Source organism: Schistocerca nitens, chromosome 5 (genome assembly GCF_023898315.1).
Source record: "Schistocerca nitens isolate TAMUIC-IGC-003100 chromosome 5, iqSchNite1.1, whole genome shotgun sequence".
Classification (NCBI taxonomy): Eukaryota; Metazoa; Arthropoda; class Insecta; order Orthoptera; family Acrididae; genus Schistocerca; species Schistocerca nitens.
The window spans coordinates 204786741-204805609 of NC_064618.1; the positions used below are offsets into that span (position 1 = coordinate 204786741).

An 18869-nucleotide genomic window follows, 5' to 3' on the forward strand; every position below is an offset into this window, starting at 1 on the left:
AGCAGTGAAGCCATTATCTTCCAAGAATTTTCCAACTGACAGTCAGAGCGTTGTTTGTGTTGCAGAGGTCACCCAAGCTTTCCTGCCATAAGAAGAACAAACATTTGCTATTCTAATCCCATTCCCCGTTTTTCTGTTTAACACTCTTTGGTGTTCTCTCCATTTTTCTCGTATACTACCGCATTCGTTCCCTAATAACTAGTCCTAGTAATCTTAGCAATAGCCTCACCGAAGTACTTACTCTTCGTACGAGTTTTCCCTCATACACCTTTACTTCAGATGCAATTTGTAAATCTCCAGTTTTTTTTCCACTTTGGGTAGTACTCCACACAAGCACCTTGTCTATTAATTTTGAACCAGTATTGGAAACTTTTCTTCTTTTGAGAGTAGCATCATCGCAAGCCATTTCAGCTACTTTTAAGATGTACAAAATTTAGCCTATTATTTTAATGTCTGCTAAGATTTCCGTTTTCATATTCGTTTCCTTTGCGCAGAACGAAAAATACACGGACAGGAGAAAGAAATAGCAACACCAAAATGTAATTAATGTAGAATAACGAAACTTCGGAAATACATTTGTCTAGGTAACATATTTAAGTGACTAACATTGCACGATCACAGATTATGTAAACGCGAGATAAGCTTTTGCAAATGTGAAATGCAAGTAAATTAATAACCACGAGAATGTTGAATGCAAGCTCTTAAACGAGCATGCGCTGTGTTTTACAGGTGCCGGAAGTCAGTTTGTGGGCTGGAGCACCATGCTCATGGAATACCATGCGAGTTGCAATTCGTCGGTCAACTGAGGGACGGATAATACTGGTTGTGGATGACGCTGGTGTTGTCGTCAGATCATGTCCCATATGTCTTCGACTGGAGACACATCTGATGACAGAGCTGGCCAAGGCAACATGTCGACAGTCTACAGAGCATGTTTGGTTAGAACAGCGATCTGTGAGCGAGCGTCATCCTTTTGTAAAATACTTCCCGGAATGGTGTTCATGAATGGCAGCACAACATGTCGAATCACTAATTGACTTTCAGATTTGCAGTCAGAGTGCTTGGGATAACCACGAGAATTCTCCTACTGTCATACGAAGGCGCGCCCCAGACCATAAGTCCAGGTGTACGTCCAGTATGTCTAGCATCCAGACAAGCTGGCTACAAGCACCCATCTGGCCTCGTTCTAACTAGGACACATGCCATCACCACTGTAGTCGCAAATGTGGTGATTTGGGCTCAGTGGAAGGCACGTTATAGTGCGTCTGACTTGGAGCTGTTTTTGATGTAACCGATTTGTAACATTTCGTTGTCTCACTGTGGTACCAGCTACGGCACATGCAGTAAAATGCGACAGAGCCCTGCGCCGAACACGATGTTCTTCCCTCTCGGTAGTGCCACGTAGCCGTCCGTAACTCGGTCCTCTTGAGACCATATGTTCTTGTGACCACCGATGCCATATATAATGGCTACATTTCTGCCAAGCCTTTCTGCAGTGTCACAGAATTAATATCCAGCTCCTCGTCCCCTATTACACGACCCCGTTCAAACTCTGTGAGGTGTTGATAACGGCGTCTGTGTCGCCTTAAAGGTATTATTGACTACCATCAACCCACTACGTCCAGTCAGGAAGGTAACCAACGCTCACGACTGTTACAAGGTGTATTTAAAGCAAACGTTAGTTTCATCCTGAAAGCGGAGCTACTACTGCGGTCTCATACGCTGGCGCTTAATCCGAGTAGACGTATTTCAGATCTAGAAACACGCCTATGAAATTCTATTTACTTCACACAACTCCTTCATGTTATTGCAATTTTTTCCGTTGGTGTATGTGCAACTCAACTTGAATTTAACTGTCCTGGCAAAATCTTTCTTATACCCCTGGTATATGTCCTGGTAATGTCCGTTGAAAGTTTTGAGAATTGTATATGTTCCACTGTAGTTCTCTTACGATTCTGGAAAATATTTTTCACTCGATTCGTCGGCTATTCCACATTCCAGAAATACATTACAACATTTTTTTACATCATATTAAGATTAATTATGATCACTAACATTTGCTGATCTTTGAAAAAGGTACTCATCTTTATTCCTATGTAGCTTAGACTGACGTCCATTACTTAACGTATCCTCAAGATCTGTTTACATGTATTGGTCACGAGAGCAGTGTAAGAACTAAAGAGTGACAGAACAACTCGGAACACATGAGATACACTTTATGGTACCACGTGACTGTTTGCTCGTCTGTAACAGTTAGTGAAGAAGAGAACTTTGCCATTGATTCTAATAACATGTTGTTTGCATTTCATACAGCGATTTCCGGTCATACGATAGGAAGATAGATGACCAGACACATCTGGATGATAGACAAATCGTTTGGAAAATTAAAGAACAGGTGCAGTCACCGTATCCTAGGTGTCCTAACTAGAAAACTCACGGCAGCTGGTCTTACGTCTCCCGTCAGGAGACTGTTACAGCCTTTGAGAAGCGTTAATCTGTGAGCTGGGCAACGCACTAGTCCCTTCATAAACGCTAATCGTGGCGAGAACTGTAACATGAGTGGAGCAGACGAATAGTGTACTGTTACAGTACTTTAATATGGATAGTGACTGTCAGCTCACCAGTACATGCCGACCGCTGTGGCCGAGTGGATCTAGGCTCTTCAGTCCGGAACCGCGCTGCTGCTACGGTAGCAGGTTCGAATCCTGCCTCGGGTATGGATGTGTGATGTCCTTAGGTTTAAGTAGTTCTAAGTCTAGGGGACTGATGGCCTCAGATGTTGAGTCCCATAGTGATTAGCGCCATTTGAACCATGTGAACCAGTACATACATTGTCCGGTCACATTAAAACAGCCACGTGTCAAAAACCTGAGTAAATATCTTTTGCAGTGTGGACCGCTGCGAGTTGTGCAGGAAGACAGCTAACGAAGTTCTGGAAGTGACCGACGGAGATGTGAAGCGATGCAGGCTGCAGTGTTGGGGCCAGCTGCGCTAGATTCCTCGGTTGAGGATCGTATGCGCGAACATCCCGATCGATTGGGCTTATATCGCCAGGGCTGTAGGGTAAACATCCTGGTTATCTTCGAACTACGTGTATACACTACGAGCTGTGTGACAAGTTGCATTGTCCTGCTAGCAGATGATACTGTGCCTAGGAAAAACAAACTGCGTAAAGGGGTGCAAATGGATAGATACATACATTTGCTGATCCATTGTGCCTTTCTAAATGACGATATCACGCAGGGAATGCCTCGAAAATATCTCCCAGCCCATTAAAAGCATGTAAGGTTTTTGCTTTAATATATTTGATGCCGTATGTGCTATTGGCCATTTGTCTGATGCACCATAAATCATCATTCATCTGAAAAGGCCAACCTGTCGCCACTCATTTGTCGTCCAGTTGCAGTATAGGCGTACAGATTCCAGCCTTCGTTGCGCATGAACAACAGTGCAAGAAGCAGGCGCCCGCAGCGGAGGCCAATAGCAAAGTTGACTGAATGGATGCTGAGGACATACTACTGGTAGCTCTTTGTTTCATCTGGGTGATCAGTTGCTCATCAGCTACACATGTCATCGAGTGTGCACAATCGTTCAAGCCTGTCATTTATGGCCCGTGGTGTACTACAGAAGCCATGGCGCCGGTTTCAAAAATGTTTCAAATGGCTCTCAGCACTATGGGACTTAACTTCTGAGGTCCCCTAGTACTTAGAACTGCTTAAACCTAACTAACCTAAGGACATCACACACATCCATGCCCGAGGCAGGATTCTAACCTGCGACCGTAGCGGTTGCGCGGTTCCAGACTGTAGCGCCTAGAACCACTCGGCCACCCCAGCCGGCGCGCCGGTTTCAGACAGCGCCATTTCTACGTGCACGGTATACTTTGACCAAGGCGGTATGAGAAAAGTTTACGAAGTTAATCGTTTCGTAAATGCATTCACCCTTGTAGAATTTGCCAACATTCGTGTCCTTCGGGACGTCAGACAATTTGTTCCGTTTCCGCATTACGACAACGACTGGAATGTTTTCCAGTCCCTCACCCCTGACACGCTTTATATACGCTCCACTACTAGTGTTGCCACCTAATGTCTGTGACTGGTTATTGGTCGCTGAACGTAGAACATAGGTGTTGTTCACAATAATGGGACTGTACCGTGTATATCACCTCGAGAGAACTGTACCCGTTTCGACAGCAGGGACTGGACCTGGCACATAAAAATGGCGGAGTCAATCTTCTTAAAATACCCAAGCACCACTCCGGTCACACTACGTCGTAGATTATGAAGTTTACTAGCCTGCCCCATACCCATCTGGTGATGACTCCACTTAAGAATTTGGTCTTTGCATGATATACTTTTGGATAGTTTTTTCTACCGTATGAATTCGTTTGTAGAAATTGAAATCACGACTTGGCTGCAGCCCAGCTGCGCTCTATTCATCGTTCGCTACCCACAGTGTTTTAGTGTACCTGCAGGAGTACAAATCTATTGATCACAATTTTACCTGATGCCCGACAGCACGGCGCTAGCCTGGAAGATGGGCGCCCGAAACCTGAGGACACCTCATCAGTTGACGATTAACGCCTATGTGGTTTTAACAGATTTCTGACGCCAACTATAAACTATGCTGAAAAGCCAGAGTGAGAAATTAACAACCTTGGTATGCCACTAGTTGTGAGATCGTACGCGTGAAGTGTTACTTTCATTTCCTTATCCTGTGTCACATACCATTCAGAGTGATTGTTATTAACGTTTAAAAAACCACGAAGCGACGTATATGGCACTGAGACAAACTGATACGGTGGTAATAATACATAACTCTCACGTTCTTGAAATAAAGAGAGATATTCGACAAGACATGCACCATTGTTCAGTAAAAGCTGTCCTGATAACTCTATAAGGTGATTCTTATTGACGCTGACGCTGAAAAACCTCCAAAGCGACGTAGACGACGCTGAGACACGTGATTTATTATAACACGCATGGTCCCGCAAATGTAGGAAAATACCCCAAGAATGATGACAACTGTTGAACATGTGACTTTTGAGGTATTTACGACATTTTGGACCCCACGTTCCTCATAATAAATCACTTGGGTCAGCGTCTTCTACGTCACTTTGGAGGTTTTTAAATGTTAATGAGAGTCACGCTGTAGAGTTATCAAGATAGCTTTTAGTGAAAAATAATGTTTCCTTAACGAATATCTCTTTTTATTTCAAGAACGTGACATTTTGCTATTATTACTATCCTATCAATTTGCCCTGAGTCTTTCACCACAACCTCAAATAAAATTTTATTCTAATTACTTTCGATAACTTTTTATCCAATGACACGTAAATATTTATAGAACCAATATCGTCATCGTGCAGTTTTTATTTTATTTTTCACTCATAAATGTAAGCTTGGTGACTTTTCCATGAACACACGTTACTGAGTTAGAACTGCATATTAAATGCTTCATTACAAAAGTATGCACTGGTTTCAAAATGACTCATTGACTTGTGTTGCATTGACTGAGTCGTAAACTGTAGTGTTCTATAAAAGTCACACACTACCATATATACCGTTCTTCGTTTAAACCTTCATTATTTTTTTCATTTTATGGAACATTTTAATGTTTCCATGCCACCTGTGAGCTCTTTCATCTAGAGTTTACTGTGACTCTTGATGCACATTTTTGTTAGTGTCCTCTATGTTACTCTAAGATGCATCTAGTTTTCAGTAATTAAGTTTACTTTTAAGCTGTTACTTTCTCGTTTTAATTCCATTTTCAACTGGCCACTCTGCTTTTGAAACTTTTATCATCTGGCTGATATTTCGCAGTGCAACCGGCCATCCATGCATACGAATACATGTAAATTTTTATTTCTCGTTGTTTACAGTTATTTTGCTTGAATTAAATTGTACAACAATAAATTTACTTAAATTAATTCTCATAACGAATTCAAGATACCTTTGTTTCAACTTTTGTATTATGTTCCCCACAATTTCTGGTCAATGTCTTGGCCGTTATGTCCACCATAGTAATAACCTCTCATGAGCTCGTTATCTCTTTGTTAAGCATTGCCCCATTTGATAGTTTGAGGTCTCTTCTTTACTATATTGTTTCTCGTCTACCCTTCATCAATACCAACTTATTATCAAGCACAGTTTTAGAACTAGGTCACTATGTCTTTTATCTGTTTCCTGAATCTAAGAAAGCTGCGCGGTTTGAAGCGGCACGACAGGGACTGAGCTCCCCTTCCGCCGGAGGTTCGAGGCGTCCCTCCGGCATGGCTGTGTGTGTTGTTCGTAGTATAAGTTAGTTTATGTAGTGTGTAAGTCTAGGGACGATGACGTAAGCAGTTTGGTCACTTAGAAATTCACACACATTTGAACATTTTTGAATCTAAGAAATAATTTATGATATTTTTCTGATTTATCTTTGTGGTTGAGTACTTTGTGTGCGTCGTTGAAACTTATCATGGAATTCTCAGATCCTTTCTCCTATCGGATTCACTAACACAAAACTACCGTTTTGGAAAAATCCATATCCCTTGCTATAGTGTTCCATTTTGATATATAGAACTTTCACCCATTTTCATATGTCCCCACAAAGTTAGGGAAGTCATCATCAAGAGTATTCCGCATTGTCGTTCTAGTCTAAACAGTACTGAAGGTAGTATGATGTTGGGCTCCTCCAACTTGTTATCAAATATCAAGTCTTTATTTATTTCTTGTACAGTATAGTGTCAAGTGTCTATTGCTAGGACAGAACGAAACCTGTTGCTGGCACATATCCTGCTCCTATAGAATAACTCCAACGGTATGGGCAGACTGATCACCCCAATACGACGGACCGATCTTCAACAACAGTGTCAAGTGCCTCTATGAGACATGCGAAGGGATTTGGGAGTTAATCCAGGACACTGGTGAGAAGTCTGGCGATCAGAAACTTCACGCTGCTGCCTTCTCTTCCTTCTCAGCCAGATACTAGTGGTAAAAATTCTTTGCACAATCGGCAATCGGGACATGAAAAAGGCACCTTCGTATCTAGTGGCAATGTACAGGAGGGTGTTAGTGGTCTTGGCTGGGTATGTCGCTTCCTCTCGTCCTCTGGGAGAACTCACTTTCGACAAGCCGCCAGGTCCGGCAGCGACATGAACTTCTGCACCATGCCCTGGTGGACGGCGCAGCCTCCCACGAATGATGCCGTCGCGCCGATCACCACTGCCCAGAAGGAGCTGCGAACGAATGGGTCCGGGGTCATCCTGCGGACAAAAGGGGCGAAAGGGCATTTAGCATCCATCCACGTCCTGGAAATTGCAAAATATACAGGAAAAATATTCAAAGTGCAGTGACTAATTATTATGTCCATAAACACTACAACTAGTGAATAAGCAAAGATAATCACTTAGGTGATACATCGCTAAGAGTAAAAGTGGATCAAACCGTTAACTTTAAGTGCGAAAAACTTCGCCGTTAGTTATTATGAAATACATTCGGTAATTGAAATTAAGTGTAGAAAAGCAATACCAAGAATGCTGATCTACGTTGTCAAAGTTTTCTTTACAATGGAAGACATAAAAGTACTGCCCCATTTCACTTCTCCAATAAACACAGAAAATAAGTGATACAGATGTTACTGACAAACTCGTTGAGAAACAGATAAAATCACTGAAATTGAATATGCATCCTCTGACCCATGTTATCCCTATTGCATTCTATACAGTACATGACGCTGCGTTAGGTTCCATTTTAACGATATCATGCCGCAGATCACTTGCACAAAAAACAACCCAGTGACAAGAAGAAAGCATTCATCACATGCGTCCTTCAGCGGAGTACAGAAGTAATCCACAAAACTGCCGTCGAATCAGCTCAATGAATTCCGAAAACCCATCTAGCGCTTTCCTCATACACTCCTAGCCATTAAAATTACTACACCAAGAAGAAATGCAGATGATAAACGGGTATTCATTGGACAAATATATTATACTAGAACTGACATGTGATTACGTTTTCACGCAGTGTGGGTGCATAGATCATCAGAAATTAGTACCCAGAACAACCACCTCTGGCCGTAATAACGCATGCGCATTGAGTCAAACAGAGCTTGCATGGCGTATACAGATACAGCTGCCCATGAAGGGTACAACCGCAGGTCGTAACACATCTGAAATGTAACGTCTACTCTTCAAAATGCCATCAATGCAAACAATAGGTGACCGAGACATGTAACCAATGGCACCCCATACCATCACGACGGGTGATGCGCTAGTATGGCGATAACGAATACACGCTTCCAGTGTGCGTTCACCGTGATGTCGCCAAACACGATGCTGTAAACAGAACCTGGATTCATCCGAAAAAATGAAGTTTTGCCATTCGTGCACCCAGGTTCGTCGTTGAGTGCACCATCGCAGGCGCTCCTGTCTGTGATGCAGCGCCAATAGTAACCGCAGCCATGGTCTCCGAACTGATAGTCCATGCTGCTGCAAACGTCGTCGAACTGTTCGTGAAGATGGTTGTTGTCTTGCAAACGTCCCCATCTGTTGACTCAGGCATCGAGACGTGGCTGCACGATACGATACAGCCATGCGGATAAAATGCCTGTCATCTCGACTTCTAGCGATACGAGGCCGTTGGAATCCAGCACGGCGTTCCGTATTACCCTCCTGAACCCACGGATTCCATATTCTGCAACACAGTCATTGGCTCTCGACCAACGGGAGCAGTAATGTCGCGATACGATAAACCGCAATCGCGATAGGCTACAATCCGCCCTTTATCAAACTCGGAAACGTGATGGCACGCATTTCTTCTCCTTACACGAGGCATCACAACAACGTTTCACCAGGCAACGCCGGTCAACTGCTGTTTGTGTATGGGAAATCGGTTGGAAACTTCCCTCACGTCAGCACGTTGTAGGGTCGCCACCGCGCCAACCTTATCTGAATGCTCTGTAAAGCTAATCATTTGCATATCACAGCATCTTCTTCCTGTCGGTTAAATTTCGCGTGTGTAGCACGTCATCTTCGTGGTGTAGTAATTTTAATGACCAGTAGTGTATTTTGGAGCAAGAATTTTTTCTAGTTCTTCTGGATGGTAGCACTTGCAAGCTGCGACCTCAGTTATATGACGGATATACGTTGAAGAGCCAAAGAAACTGGTACACCTGCCTAATATTGTGAAGGGCCCCCGCCAGCACGCACAAGTGCCGCAACACGACGTGGCATGGAGTCAACTAGTGTCTGAATTAGTGCTGGAAAGAACTGAAACAATGAATCCTGTAGGGCTGTCCATAAATCCGTAAGAGTACGAGGGGGTGGAGATCCCCTCTGAATAGCATGTAGCAGGGCATCAAAGATATGCTCAATAATGTTCATGTCTGGGAAGTGTTTAAACTCAGAATAGTGTTAACGGAGCCACTCTGTAGCAATCCTGGGATGTCGCATTGTCCTGCTGGAATTGCCCAAGTCCGTCGGAATGTACGATGGACATGAATGGATGCAACCGATCAGACAGGATACTTACGTACGTGTCACCTGTCAGAGTCGTATCTAGACGTATCAGGTGTCCCATATAACTGCACACGCCCCACAGCATTATAGAGCCTCCACCAACGAACATTCCCCTGCTGACATACAGGACCCATGGATTCGTGAGGTTGTCTCCATTCCTGTATACATCCATCCGCTCGATACGATCTGAAACGAGATTCGTCCAACCATGCAACAAGTTCACAGAACTCAGCAGTCCAATGTCAGTGTTGACGGGCCCACGCGAGGCGTAAAGCTTTGTGTCGTAAAGTCGTCTATGGCACACGAGCAGACCTAAACATCTCGTTCAAACTCACTTATATCTTGATAACCTGTCATTGTAGCAGCAGTAACTGTTCTAACAACTGCGCCAGGCACTTGTCTTATGTAGGCGTCGCCGACTACAGCGCCTTATTCTGTACTTGAATATGCATGCCTATACTAATTTCTTTGCCGCTTCTGTGTATTCTAGTCTGGTTACAGTCATTATTCTCCCTCGTGAACCACGGAAGCAACTTTTTAATATCTTAATAGATGTCCTGGCATCCTAGCCGTTCTTCTAATCAATGCTTTCCATGTACTTCTTTCATCGACGATTCTGCAGAGTACTTCCTCATTCCTGACCTTATCAGTCCACATAAAATTCAACATTCTTCTCTAGCCCCACATGGGGAGGCTTCGATTCTCTTCTGTTCTCGTTTTCTCACAGTCCATGTCTCAATACTACACAATGATGTGCCCCAAAAGCACGTTCTCAGACATTAAGACATGCGTTTGATACTGGTTAACTTCTCTTGGCCAGGAATGCTCTTTTTGCAGGGTTAGTGAGCTTTTTATGTCCTCCTTGCTCCGTCCGTCATGAATTATTTTGCAGCCTAGGTAGCAGAACTCGCCTACTTTTTTATCCCTAATCCTGATATTAAGTTCCTCGCTGTTCTCGTTGCTGCTACTTCTCATTACTTCTATCTTTCTTCGATTCACTCTCAGTTCATATTCTGTACTAACAACACTGTTCATTCTATTCAATACCTACTGTAATTCTTCCTCACTTTCACTGAGCATTGTCATCAGCAAATCTTACCACTGATATCTTTCACCCTGAATTTTGATCCCCCTCTTGAACGTGTCTTTAATTTTCGTCATTGCTTCTTCGATGTACGGATTGAACAGTAGGTGCGAAAGGCTACATCCCTGACTCACACTCCTTTTAGTTCATGCAATTTGCTTTTGGTCGTATTTCAAAATGGCTCTGAGAACTATGCGACTTAACTTCTGAGATCATCAGTAGTTTGGTCTTATTTCTTCTTGGTTCTAGTGCATATTGTATATTACCCGTCTTGTCCTATAGCTAACCCCAATTTATCAGGACTTCGAAGAACTTTCACAATTTGACACTATAAAAGTCACGATTTTTATTTAGGCTTGCTTCCATTGTCACCCGCAACGTCAGAACTGCTTCTCTGGTGACTTTACCTTTCGTAAAGCCAAATTGATCGTCGTCTAGCAAATCCACAGTTTCCTTTTCCATTCTTCTGTATATGATTCTTGTCAGCAACTTGGATGCATGAGTTGTTAAGTTGATTGTGCGATAATTCTTACATTTGTCGGAACTTGGATGGATACAGTATTTCTTGAATTTAGAAAAGTAGTTGACTCAGTAGCATACTAACGGCCATAACATTCAAACGGTGAACAGCTGACTTGAAGCGACGACTATCTACGTTTATCTGCATCATTTCAGAACAAAAGCAGTGGTTCAAATGGCTCTGAGCACTATGGGACTTAACAGCTATGGTCATCAGTCCCCTAGAACTTAGAACTACTTAAACCTAACTAACCTAAGGACGTCACACAACACCCAGTCATCACGAGGCAGAGAAAATCCCTGACCCCGCCGGGAATCGAACCCGGGAACCCGGGCGTGGGAAGCGAGAACGCTACCGCACGACCACGAGCTGCGGACAACAAAAGCAGTCTTGGTTAATATCAGTGGCGCGTTTCACCCTTTTGGGACATTATCCGATGTCTAAAAGTAGTTTGATGTGCAACCCATCTGTCGTAAAGTCATACAAAATTGAAAATGGACACCACAGCACTTACACTATGTAATCAGAAGTATCCGGACACCCCCAAAAACATACGTTTTTCATATTAGGTGCATTGTGCTACCACCTACTGCCAGGTACTCCATATCAGCGACCTCAGTAGTCATCAGACATCATGAGAGAGCAGAAAGGGGCTCTCTGCGAAACTCACGGACTTCAAAGGCGGTCAGGTGATTGGGTGTCACTTGTGTCATACGTCTGTACGCGAGATTTCCACAGTCGTAAACATCCCTAGATCTTATGTTTCCGATGTGATAGTGAAGTGGAAACGTGAAGGGACACGTACAGCACAAAAGCTACCAGCCGACCTCGTCTGTTGACTCACAGAGACCGCCGACTGTTGATGAGGGTCGTTATGTGTAACAGACAGAAATCTATCCAGACCATCACACAGTAATTCCAAACTGCATCAGGATCCATTGCAAGTACTTTGACAGTTGGGCGGGAGGATTTCATGGTCGAGTGGCTGCTCATAAACCAAACATCACAGCACAGGCCTACATTGATGTTTTAAGCACCTTCTTGCTTCCCGCTGTTGAAGAGCAATTCGGGAATGGCGACTGCATCTTTCAACACGATCGAGCACCTACTCATAATGCACGGTCTGTGGTGGAGTTGTTACATGAAAATAGCATCCCTGTAATGCCCTGGCCTGCACAGAACCTGAATCCTATGGAATACTTTTGGGATGTTTTGGAACGTCGACGTCTTCGTCTCAGGACTCACCGACCGACGTTGATACCTCTCCTCAGTGCAGCACTCCGCGAAGAATGGGCTGCCATTTGCCGAACAATATTCCAACACCTGATTAAACGTATGCCTGCGAGAGTGGAAGCTGTCATCAAGGCTAATGGAGGGCCAACACGATACTGAATCCCAGCATTACCGATGGAGGGCACCACGAACTTGTAAGTCGTTTTCAGCCAGGTGTCCGGACACTTTTGATTACATAGCGTACATCTACATCATGCTCCGCAAGCCACCTAACGGTGTGTGGCTTCTGGTTCCATTAACTGATCCCTCGTATCCTGTTTCACTTGCGAATGGCTCATGGGAAGAATGACTGTCGGTAAGTTCTGTATTATCTCTAATTTCTCGAATTCTCTTGCTGTGGTTATTTCATGATATGTATTTTGGAGGAGGTAATGTGTGTTCCGGCTCTTTCCGGAAAGTTTTCTTTCGGATTTTCACTAGTAAACTTCTTAGTGATGCACAACACCTCTCTCGTAGCGTCTGCCACTGAAGTTTGTCGAATGTCCCTGTAACTTTCTCGCACTGACAGAACGATCCCATGAGGTACCTGGCAAGGATAGCATATTGTTGAACAACACTCAAGAATCGGTCGAACTATCACCTTATAAGCCACTTTCATCGTGGATGAGTTTCATTTTCTTAAGATTCTCCCTATGAATCTCAGTCTGGCGTCTGCTTTTCCTACTTTGTACCAACTTTAATTCCATAGGGATCTGTTGTGGAGGTTCGACCGTAGAGTATAAGGTAGCAGCGGCACACAGCAGTCAGTCGCAATCCCATTGGTTTTTATTTAGCATATCTCGATTTCGGATATGAATAGCCATCTTGTTTTATGTGGTCGTCCCACTGCTAGTCGATTTTGGTAGGTATAATATGTCTCAGTGAATGGAACACTATGATACATTTTTAAATAAGTCTTTAGGAGAGGAAATGAATTACCGAATTAAAAATACAGGGTGCCATCTAAAAAAGTCATACTGCTGATTATGACTTAGTAAAAAACAAAGCTACAACGAAGGCAATCATGCTGATTGATGTCCCCCTGACGGTTAAAGAACATTTGCATGAAACATTTTGTAATTTGCATCTGGACAAACAATTATTTAGGGTTGTCAAGATTAGTGGGACACCCTGTATATAAATCCCTTCCATTTTCTATAAACCTCTCGCCCACAATTAGCAAGAGTCTTCTTGCAACGGTAGGATGAATATTCTGTCTAAAATCCGAATTGCTCTTAGACCAAACTCTCCTTCATTAGCGTTTACAGTGTTTCCTTAATTGCTGATGGTTAATTTATTGCTAATTCTTAACAAAGTCTTATCTTAGAAGGTTGTCTCTTTAGACATAATGATGTCAACCGTCCTAGGGTGGTAAACCCTCATATCAAATCCTTGTTCTCCAGTTTGCGGGTTGGATCGGTGTCCATAAAAACTTTCTGAGGCTCGAAAATGTAAAGGGAAGCCACGCAAACTGGAAGAACATTAGGACGATGTGCAGTTGTTTTCGTAAAGCATTTCTATTGATCAAGCCATTCTGTGACGATGTGAATACGATCTTGAGTTCATGATACGTTTAAGTCAGAAATATGACAACTGGGGACTGATGAAATGAAATGAAATGTCGTGTGACGAGGGCCTCCCGTCGGGTAGACCGTTCGCCTGGTGCAAGTCTTTCGATTTGACGCCTCTTCGGCGACTTGCGCGTCGATGGGGATGAAATGATGATTAGGACAACACAACACCCAGTCCCTGAGTGGAGAAAATCTCCGACCCAGCCGGGGATCGAACCCGGGCCCTTTGGATTGACAGTCTGTCACGCTGACCACTCAGCTACAAAAACGGCATAACTGGTAATTATAGGTTAATAACTTTAAAGCTTATCCGAAAAAGAATATATAAATTAATATTTATATCTAAAAAAGTAAATAAAAACACATTAAGTCTAGAATATTAAGTTCTTTTTCGGAAGAGACTGGATACATTAGGACACTAGTTTTGAAGTTCACGTCAATGACGGTTCAGTAATGGTAGAAAATTAAATATCTAGTGGCTTAGATTGACAAAAGTGGATTGGGTAATATGGAAGTATATTATAGAATACAACGAAGCAGAAAAGTAATAGGGTGCGTTAATTCTTTTTTATAAGACAAGAATACTTCTAACAACTAATAGAAAATAGCGGATAGGCTAGTGGTTGAATCGGTCCTAAGCTGTGGATGAGAACTATGGATGTTAAATGCTGAAGTCCAATAAAGGCTGACAGCTGCAGGAACCCATCGTTTACGAAGGAGCGCCAGACCATCTAGAATGGAGAAAAAAGCTAACGATGAAGTAAGAACTAGAGTGATGGCAAATGAAACTGTGATAGAGAATAGAACTGAAAGAAAATTGTTATTGTGCTAAATCTCATCATCTGTGGCCTACGAAAGATTTTGACTTCAAACCACCTTGCAGATTTTCTTGCAATGACAGCGCCAACGAAATAATGGAGCTTAACGGTACACCCAAAGAGGATACACTAACTAGAGAAGCTTGGCAGAAGATAATAAACGTTGTTAATTGATAGTTATATTAATTAATACCGTAATAATAACAATAAGAATATCTATATAAATAAAAATATAAATGTTCGTTTGTACAAAATCGTAAACCTCAGAAAATTCTGTAATCGATTTCTTTGAAATTTTGATACAACGTTGGATTCTAATAGGTGCACGTTTTGTGCATCTACTGGAGCGCCATATAGTATCCAAATAAATATGTATTAATAAAGAAATTTGCAAACACTTCATGTTCATTTGTTCAAAATCATAAATTTCCGAAAGCTCTTCACAGATTCATTTGAAATTTTGAGACAATATTGCATTCGAAAACGCCTGTACTTTTGTGTATTCCTGCAGTGAGTGTAGAAAACACCAACATTTTCATCTACATAAATAAAAACGTAAATGTTCTTTTGATCAAAATCGTAAATCTTCGAAAATTCTTAACCGCTTGTTTCTAAATAGTGACATACGCGCGTGTTTTTATATACCTGTTTTCTAAAAATGTAAAGTTTAAAGAGGAAACGTCTTAACCAAAAATCTCGAAACGTTCTTCAACGATTTACGTTGAATATTTGTTAGCAAACACGTAAGCTCTATATATGCCTTATTAGGTTATGACTGGAATACTACCACGTAACCTGAATGAGCAATAAAAATAAGAGTGGGGGAAGAGGAGATGGATGGGAGATAGTTCAAATGGCTCTGAGCTTATGGGACTTAACATCTGAGGTCATCAGTCCCCTAGAACTTAGAACTACTTAAACCTAACTAACCTAAGGACAGCACACACATCCATGCCCAAGGCAGGATTCGAACCTGCGACTCTAGCGGTCGCGCGGTACCAGACTGAAACGCCTAGAACCGCTCGGCCACATCGGCCGGCTGGGTGGGAGAAAAAGGAGAAAAAAAGTGGGAAGGAGCAGATGAACAGAGAGAGGGGCTCGGAGGTGATGGAGAAAATGGGGCAGCAGAAGATGGACATAAAAGTGGAGGACGAGGTAATGGACAGAAAGATGGTGACAGAATGGGGAAGAAGAAGAGAGAGGGAGAAGGGAAATTTACATGGAAAGGAGGTAATGGACAGTGAGACGGGGGGAGGGAGAGAAAACAGAAGAAGATTGAGAGTGAGGGAGGAAGTGACGGAAAGAGAGAGGGGGACGGAGGAGGAGATGAACAAAGAGAGAGCGAGGAAAAGATGGACAGAGATCGTAAGGAGAAGGAGGGTAGGCAGTACATCGAATTCCCATACATGCTGGAAACATGTGTTTTCTGTTATCTTTCTTTTCCATTTAACCAAAGTAAGCCTCAGCAGCGAGAGGCCAGGAGCAGATATTTCTTAATACAACTTTTCACAGGACCGAGCGTCTACTCTACGGCTACTCAGCTTGAGATCTTGTGACTGTGCTGTAGCTGAGGAAGCCAGGTGAGGAATTAGAATCACTGTCAGAAACAAAAGTCCAGTTACGCCAGATGTAATTTTAAGCTCTGAGAATGTCATCCCATTAAAAATGGACTTGTTGCAAAGACTGTTGCCTAATCGCCTACCGCTATGATACTGTGCAGTGTCGCACTTTGCTTACTCACACGAAGAAGGAGACCCTGCCGCCCTCATCGGCGGCCCGCCACACCTCTGCGAAGCCGCCGGCGCTCACCACCCCCAGGATAAGCACCGCGATGAATGCTGCCAGCGTGACTCCGCTCTGCAGGAAGTCCGTCCACACCACCGCCTTCAGGCCGCCCTGCACCGCAAATAAATTCAGTAGAGTACCCTCCTTCACCAAGTACTTCACATCAGCGAGCAGACACACAAAAGAACTCACACCCATTTGTTGATAAATTCCAGGCCGTTTCATTGTTTCTAAGTCCTAACATACGAGGGTCAGATGTTCGAAAGCAGTAAATATTGATTTACAGCAGATAGAACGCAGAAACAAGTTTCAGTGTTTTACTGTCCTTCAAAATAGTCACTAGTTTTGCGTTCAACGAATTGCCAGCAATGTTATTATTCATTTATCAGAGCCAGTTGCGTTGATAGTTCGAATGGAGCGGTTGTACTGCCCTACGACTCTGTGTAACAGTGCGCTTCCTTCATGTCTGGTATACAGTCAGAGTCGCAAGCGTCTAAATCCGGGTAGTATTGCCAATGTTACAGCGCTGCGACAATGCTATCGATCGAGTAGAGCAATCACAACTCGCGTCGTATGTACTCTAACATTTCGCGAAAACTGATTGGTGGGTTACACGAAAAGTGCCGAACTTCTTTCTCAAAGTTGGTAGCAGATTTTGTTCCAAAAACAAACAATAACACAGCGCATTGATGGCATGAAGGGGGGGAATGGTATGCGTTAGGATAACACCATCACAGTTGTACAAAGGAATGAAAAATAGTCTTAATTCTGACATTCTGACGAATGTAATGACGGCATGATTGGCATGATTAACATTTCAGGTGTGGCTCGTACGATTTCGTCCATTAACAGCCAGCGTAATGATAAGGTGTGAGAAAGCCTCACTTCGTTGCTTTCCGAGAGGTACGAACAGCGTCGAATCGTAGCCACTGTTCCATCATTCGGTGTATTTTTTCTCATGACCAACAGTTCCTTCAGAATGTGAAGCAGTCATATGCTCTAATCCTTTCTCTCCGGCCACCTTGCAAATCGTTTGTCGTTGATCTTTGTCCATTTACGCGATACGAAGGTCACCCATCTTGCCACTATTCCACACGATAATACGGATTACCCGTAAGCCTGATGAAGATATTGATGATGGTTTCGTGCTGCACGCCCTCTGGCGCATTCAGTTTTTATTCAGCTCCGTTGTTCATGTTTCGAAAACACCGTGACATCACTTCATAGAATCGTCCACTATACAAAGCAATATTCTTCTCCTAAATGCACATGCAAGAGATGTAAGAAAGGAGAGCTCATTCGCTCTTGCTCGGGGATGGTCCAAAGGGTTCAAATGGTTCTGAGCACTATGGGACTTAACATCTGAGGTCATCAGTCCCCTAGAACATGGAACTACTTAAACCTAACTAACCTAAAGACATCACACACAGCCATGCTCGAGGCAGGATTAAAACTTGAGACCATAGCGGTAGCACGGTTCCAGACTGAAGCGCCTAGAACCGCTCGGCGACTCCGGTCGACGATGACGGGGAGAAACGGTATGAACTAAGGTGTGCGTTGCGTCTGTATTGAATGCATGCCACTATTAATGGTCCAACTCTCTAAATACAGTGCTCAGCTTCAAACGTGTTAAGCTCGCTTAGGGCGTTCTCCAACTAATAAAGAGCGTGCCTCGTTCCCTCCGTGATTTTCTCTCGCACTTGCCCTGTTGGTATAAATTCTCTCATCATTATTTATTCAGTTTAACTAATTTCCGATATATTCAATTTTTTAAAAAAATAGTTCTTTCGGTTTCTTGTTGTGTTTTGTTTTTCCGTTCATTGCATCCCAAAAGTGATGGTATAGGGTGTGAGACTGTCACAGAACTTGTTGAATTGCATATATTGAAGAAACGGCTTCGTTTTTCCTTTTTGAAGATACCAAGTTGTTTGTTGTCGAGATTCCAAAATTTATGCAACATGTGACCGCTGTTAGCACGCTTGAAAAAGATTACTGTCATATGAAGCTCCATATCGATCGTTGCAGCTTTCTCCACTGGCTTGGACAACGGAACATTAAAATTAATAGTTAGATAGGTTAAGTGGTCCTAAACGATTTTTGCATGAGGTTTATGTGACCAAACCATAGAAACCCATCCTGAAGTGCTTTTTAACAGCTTGCTGGAACCTGTTTGAGGGCAGTTACGGCCAGCTGCCAAGTTGTTATTTACCGTAGATGCATCCAGTCTGCGACGTACGTGGAAAAACGCAAATTTAATGAAAGAATCGCTTACTGTTGTGCAAAAAATGAGGTATTGCAATGGGAAGTGTGTGGGCTG

General features: G+C 43.0%; 1 protein-coding gene across 1 annotated transcript in view; it reads right to left on the reverse strand.

The window, feature by feature from the left end:
• The window catches only part of LOC126260858 (sodium-coupled monocarboxylate transporter 1-like), a 95567-nt gene that overhangs the window by 40713 nt on the left and 35985 nt on the right, over positions 1-18869 (reverse strand). Inside the window, exons 6-7 of the mRNA XM_049958271.1 lie at positions 16509-16663; positions 7109-7249 (exon numbers count right to left, since the gene is read on the reverse strand). Of these exons, the coding sequence (XP_049814228.1) occupies positions 7109-7249; positions 16509-16663 (296 nt within the window). The remainder of the gene's footprint in view (positions 1-7108; positions 7250-16508; positions 16664-18869) is intronic.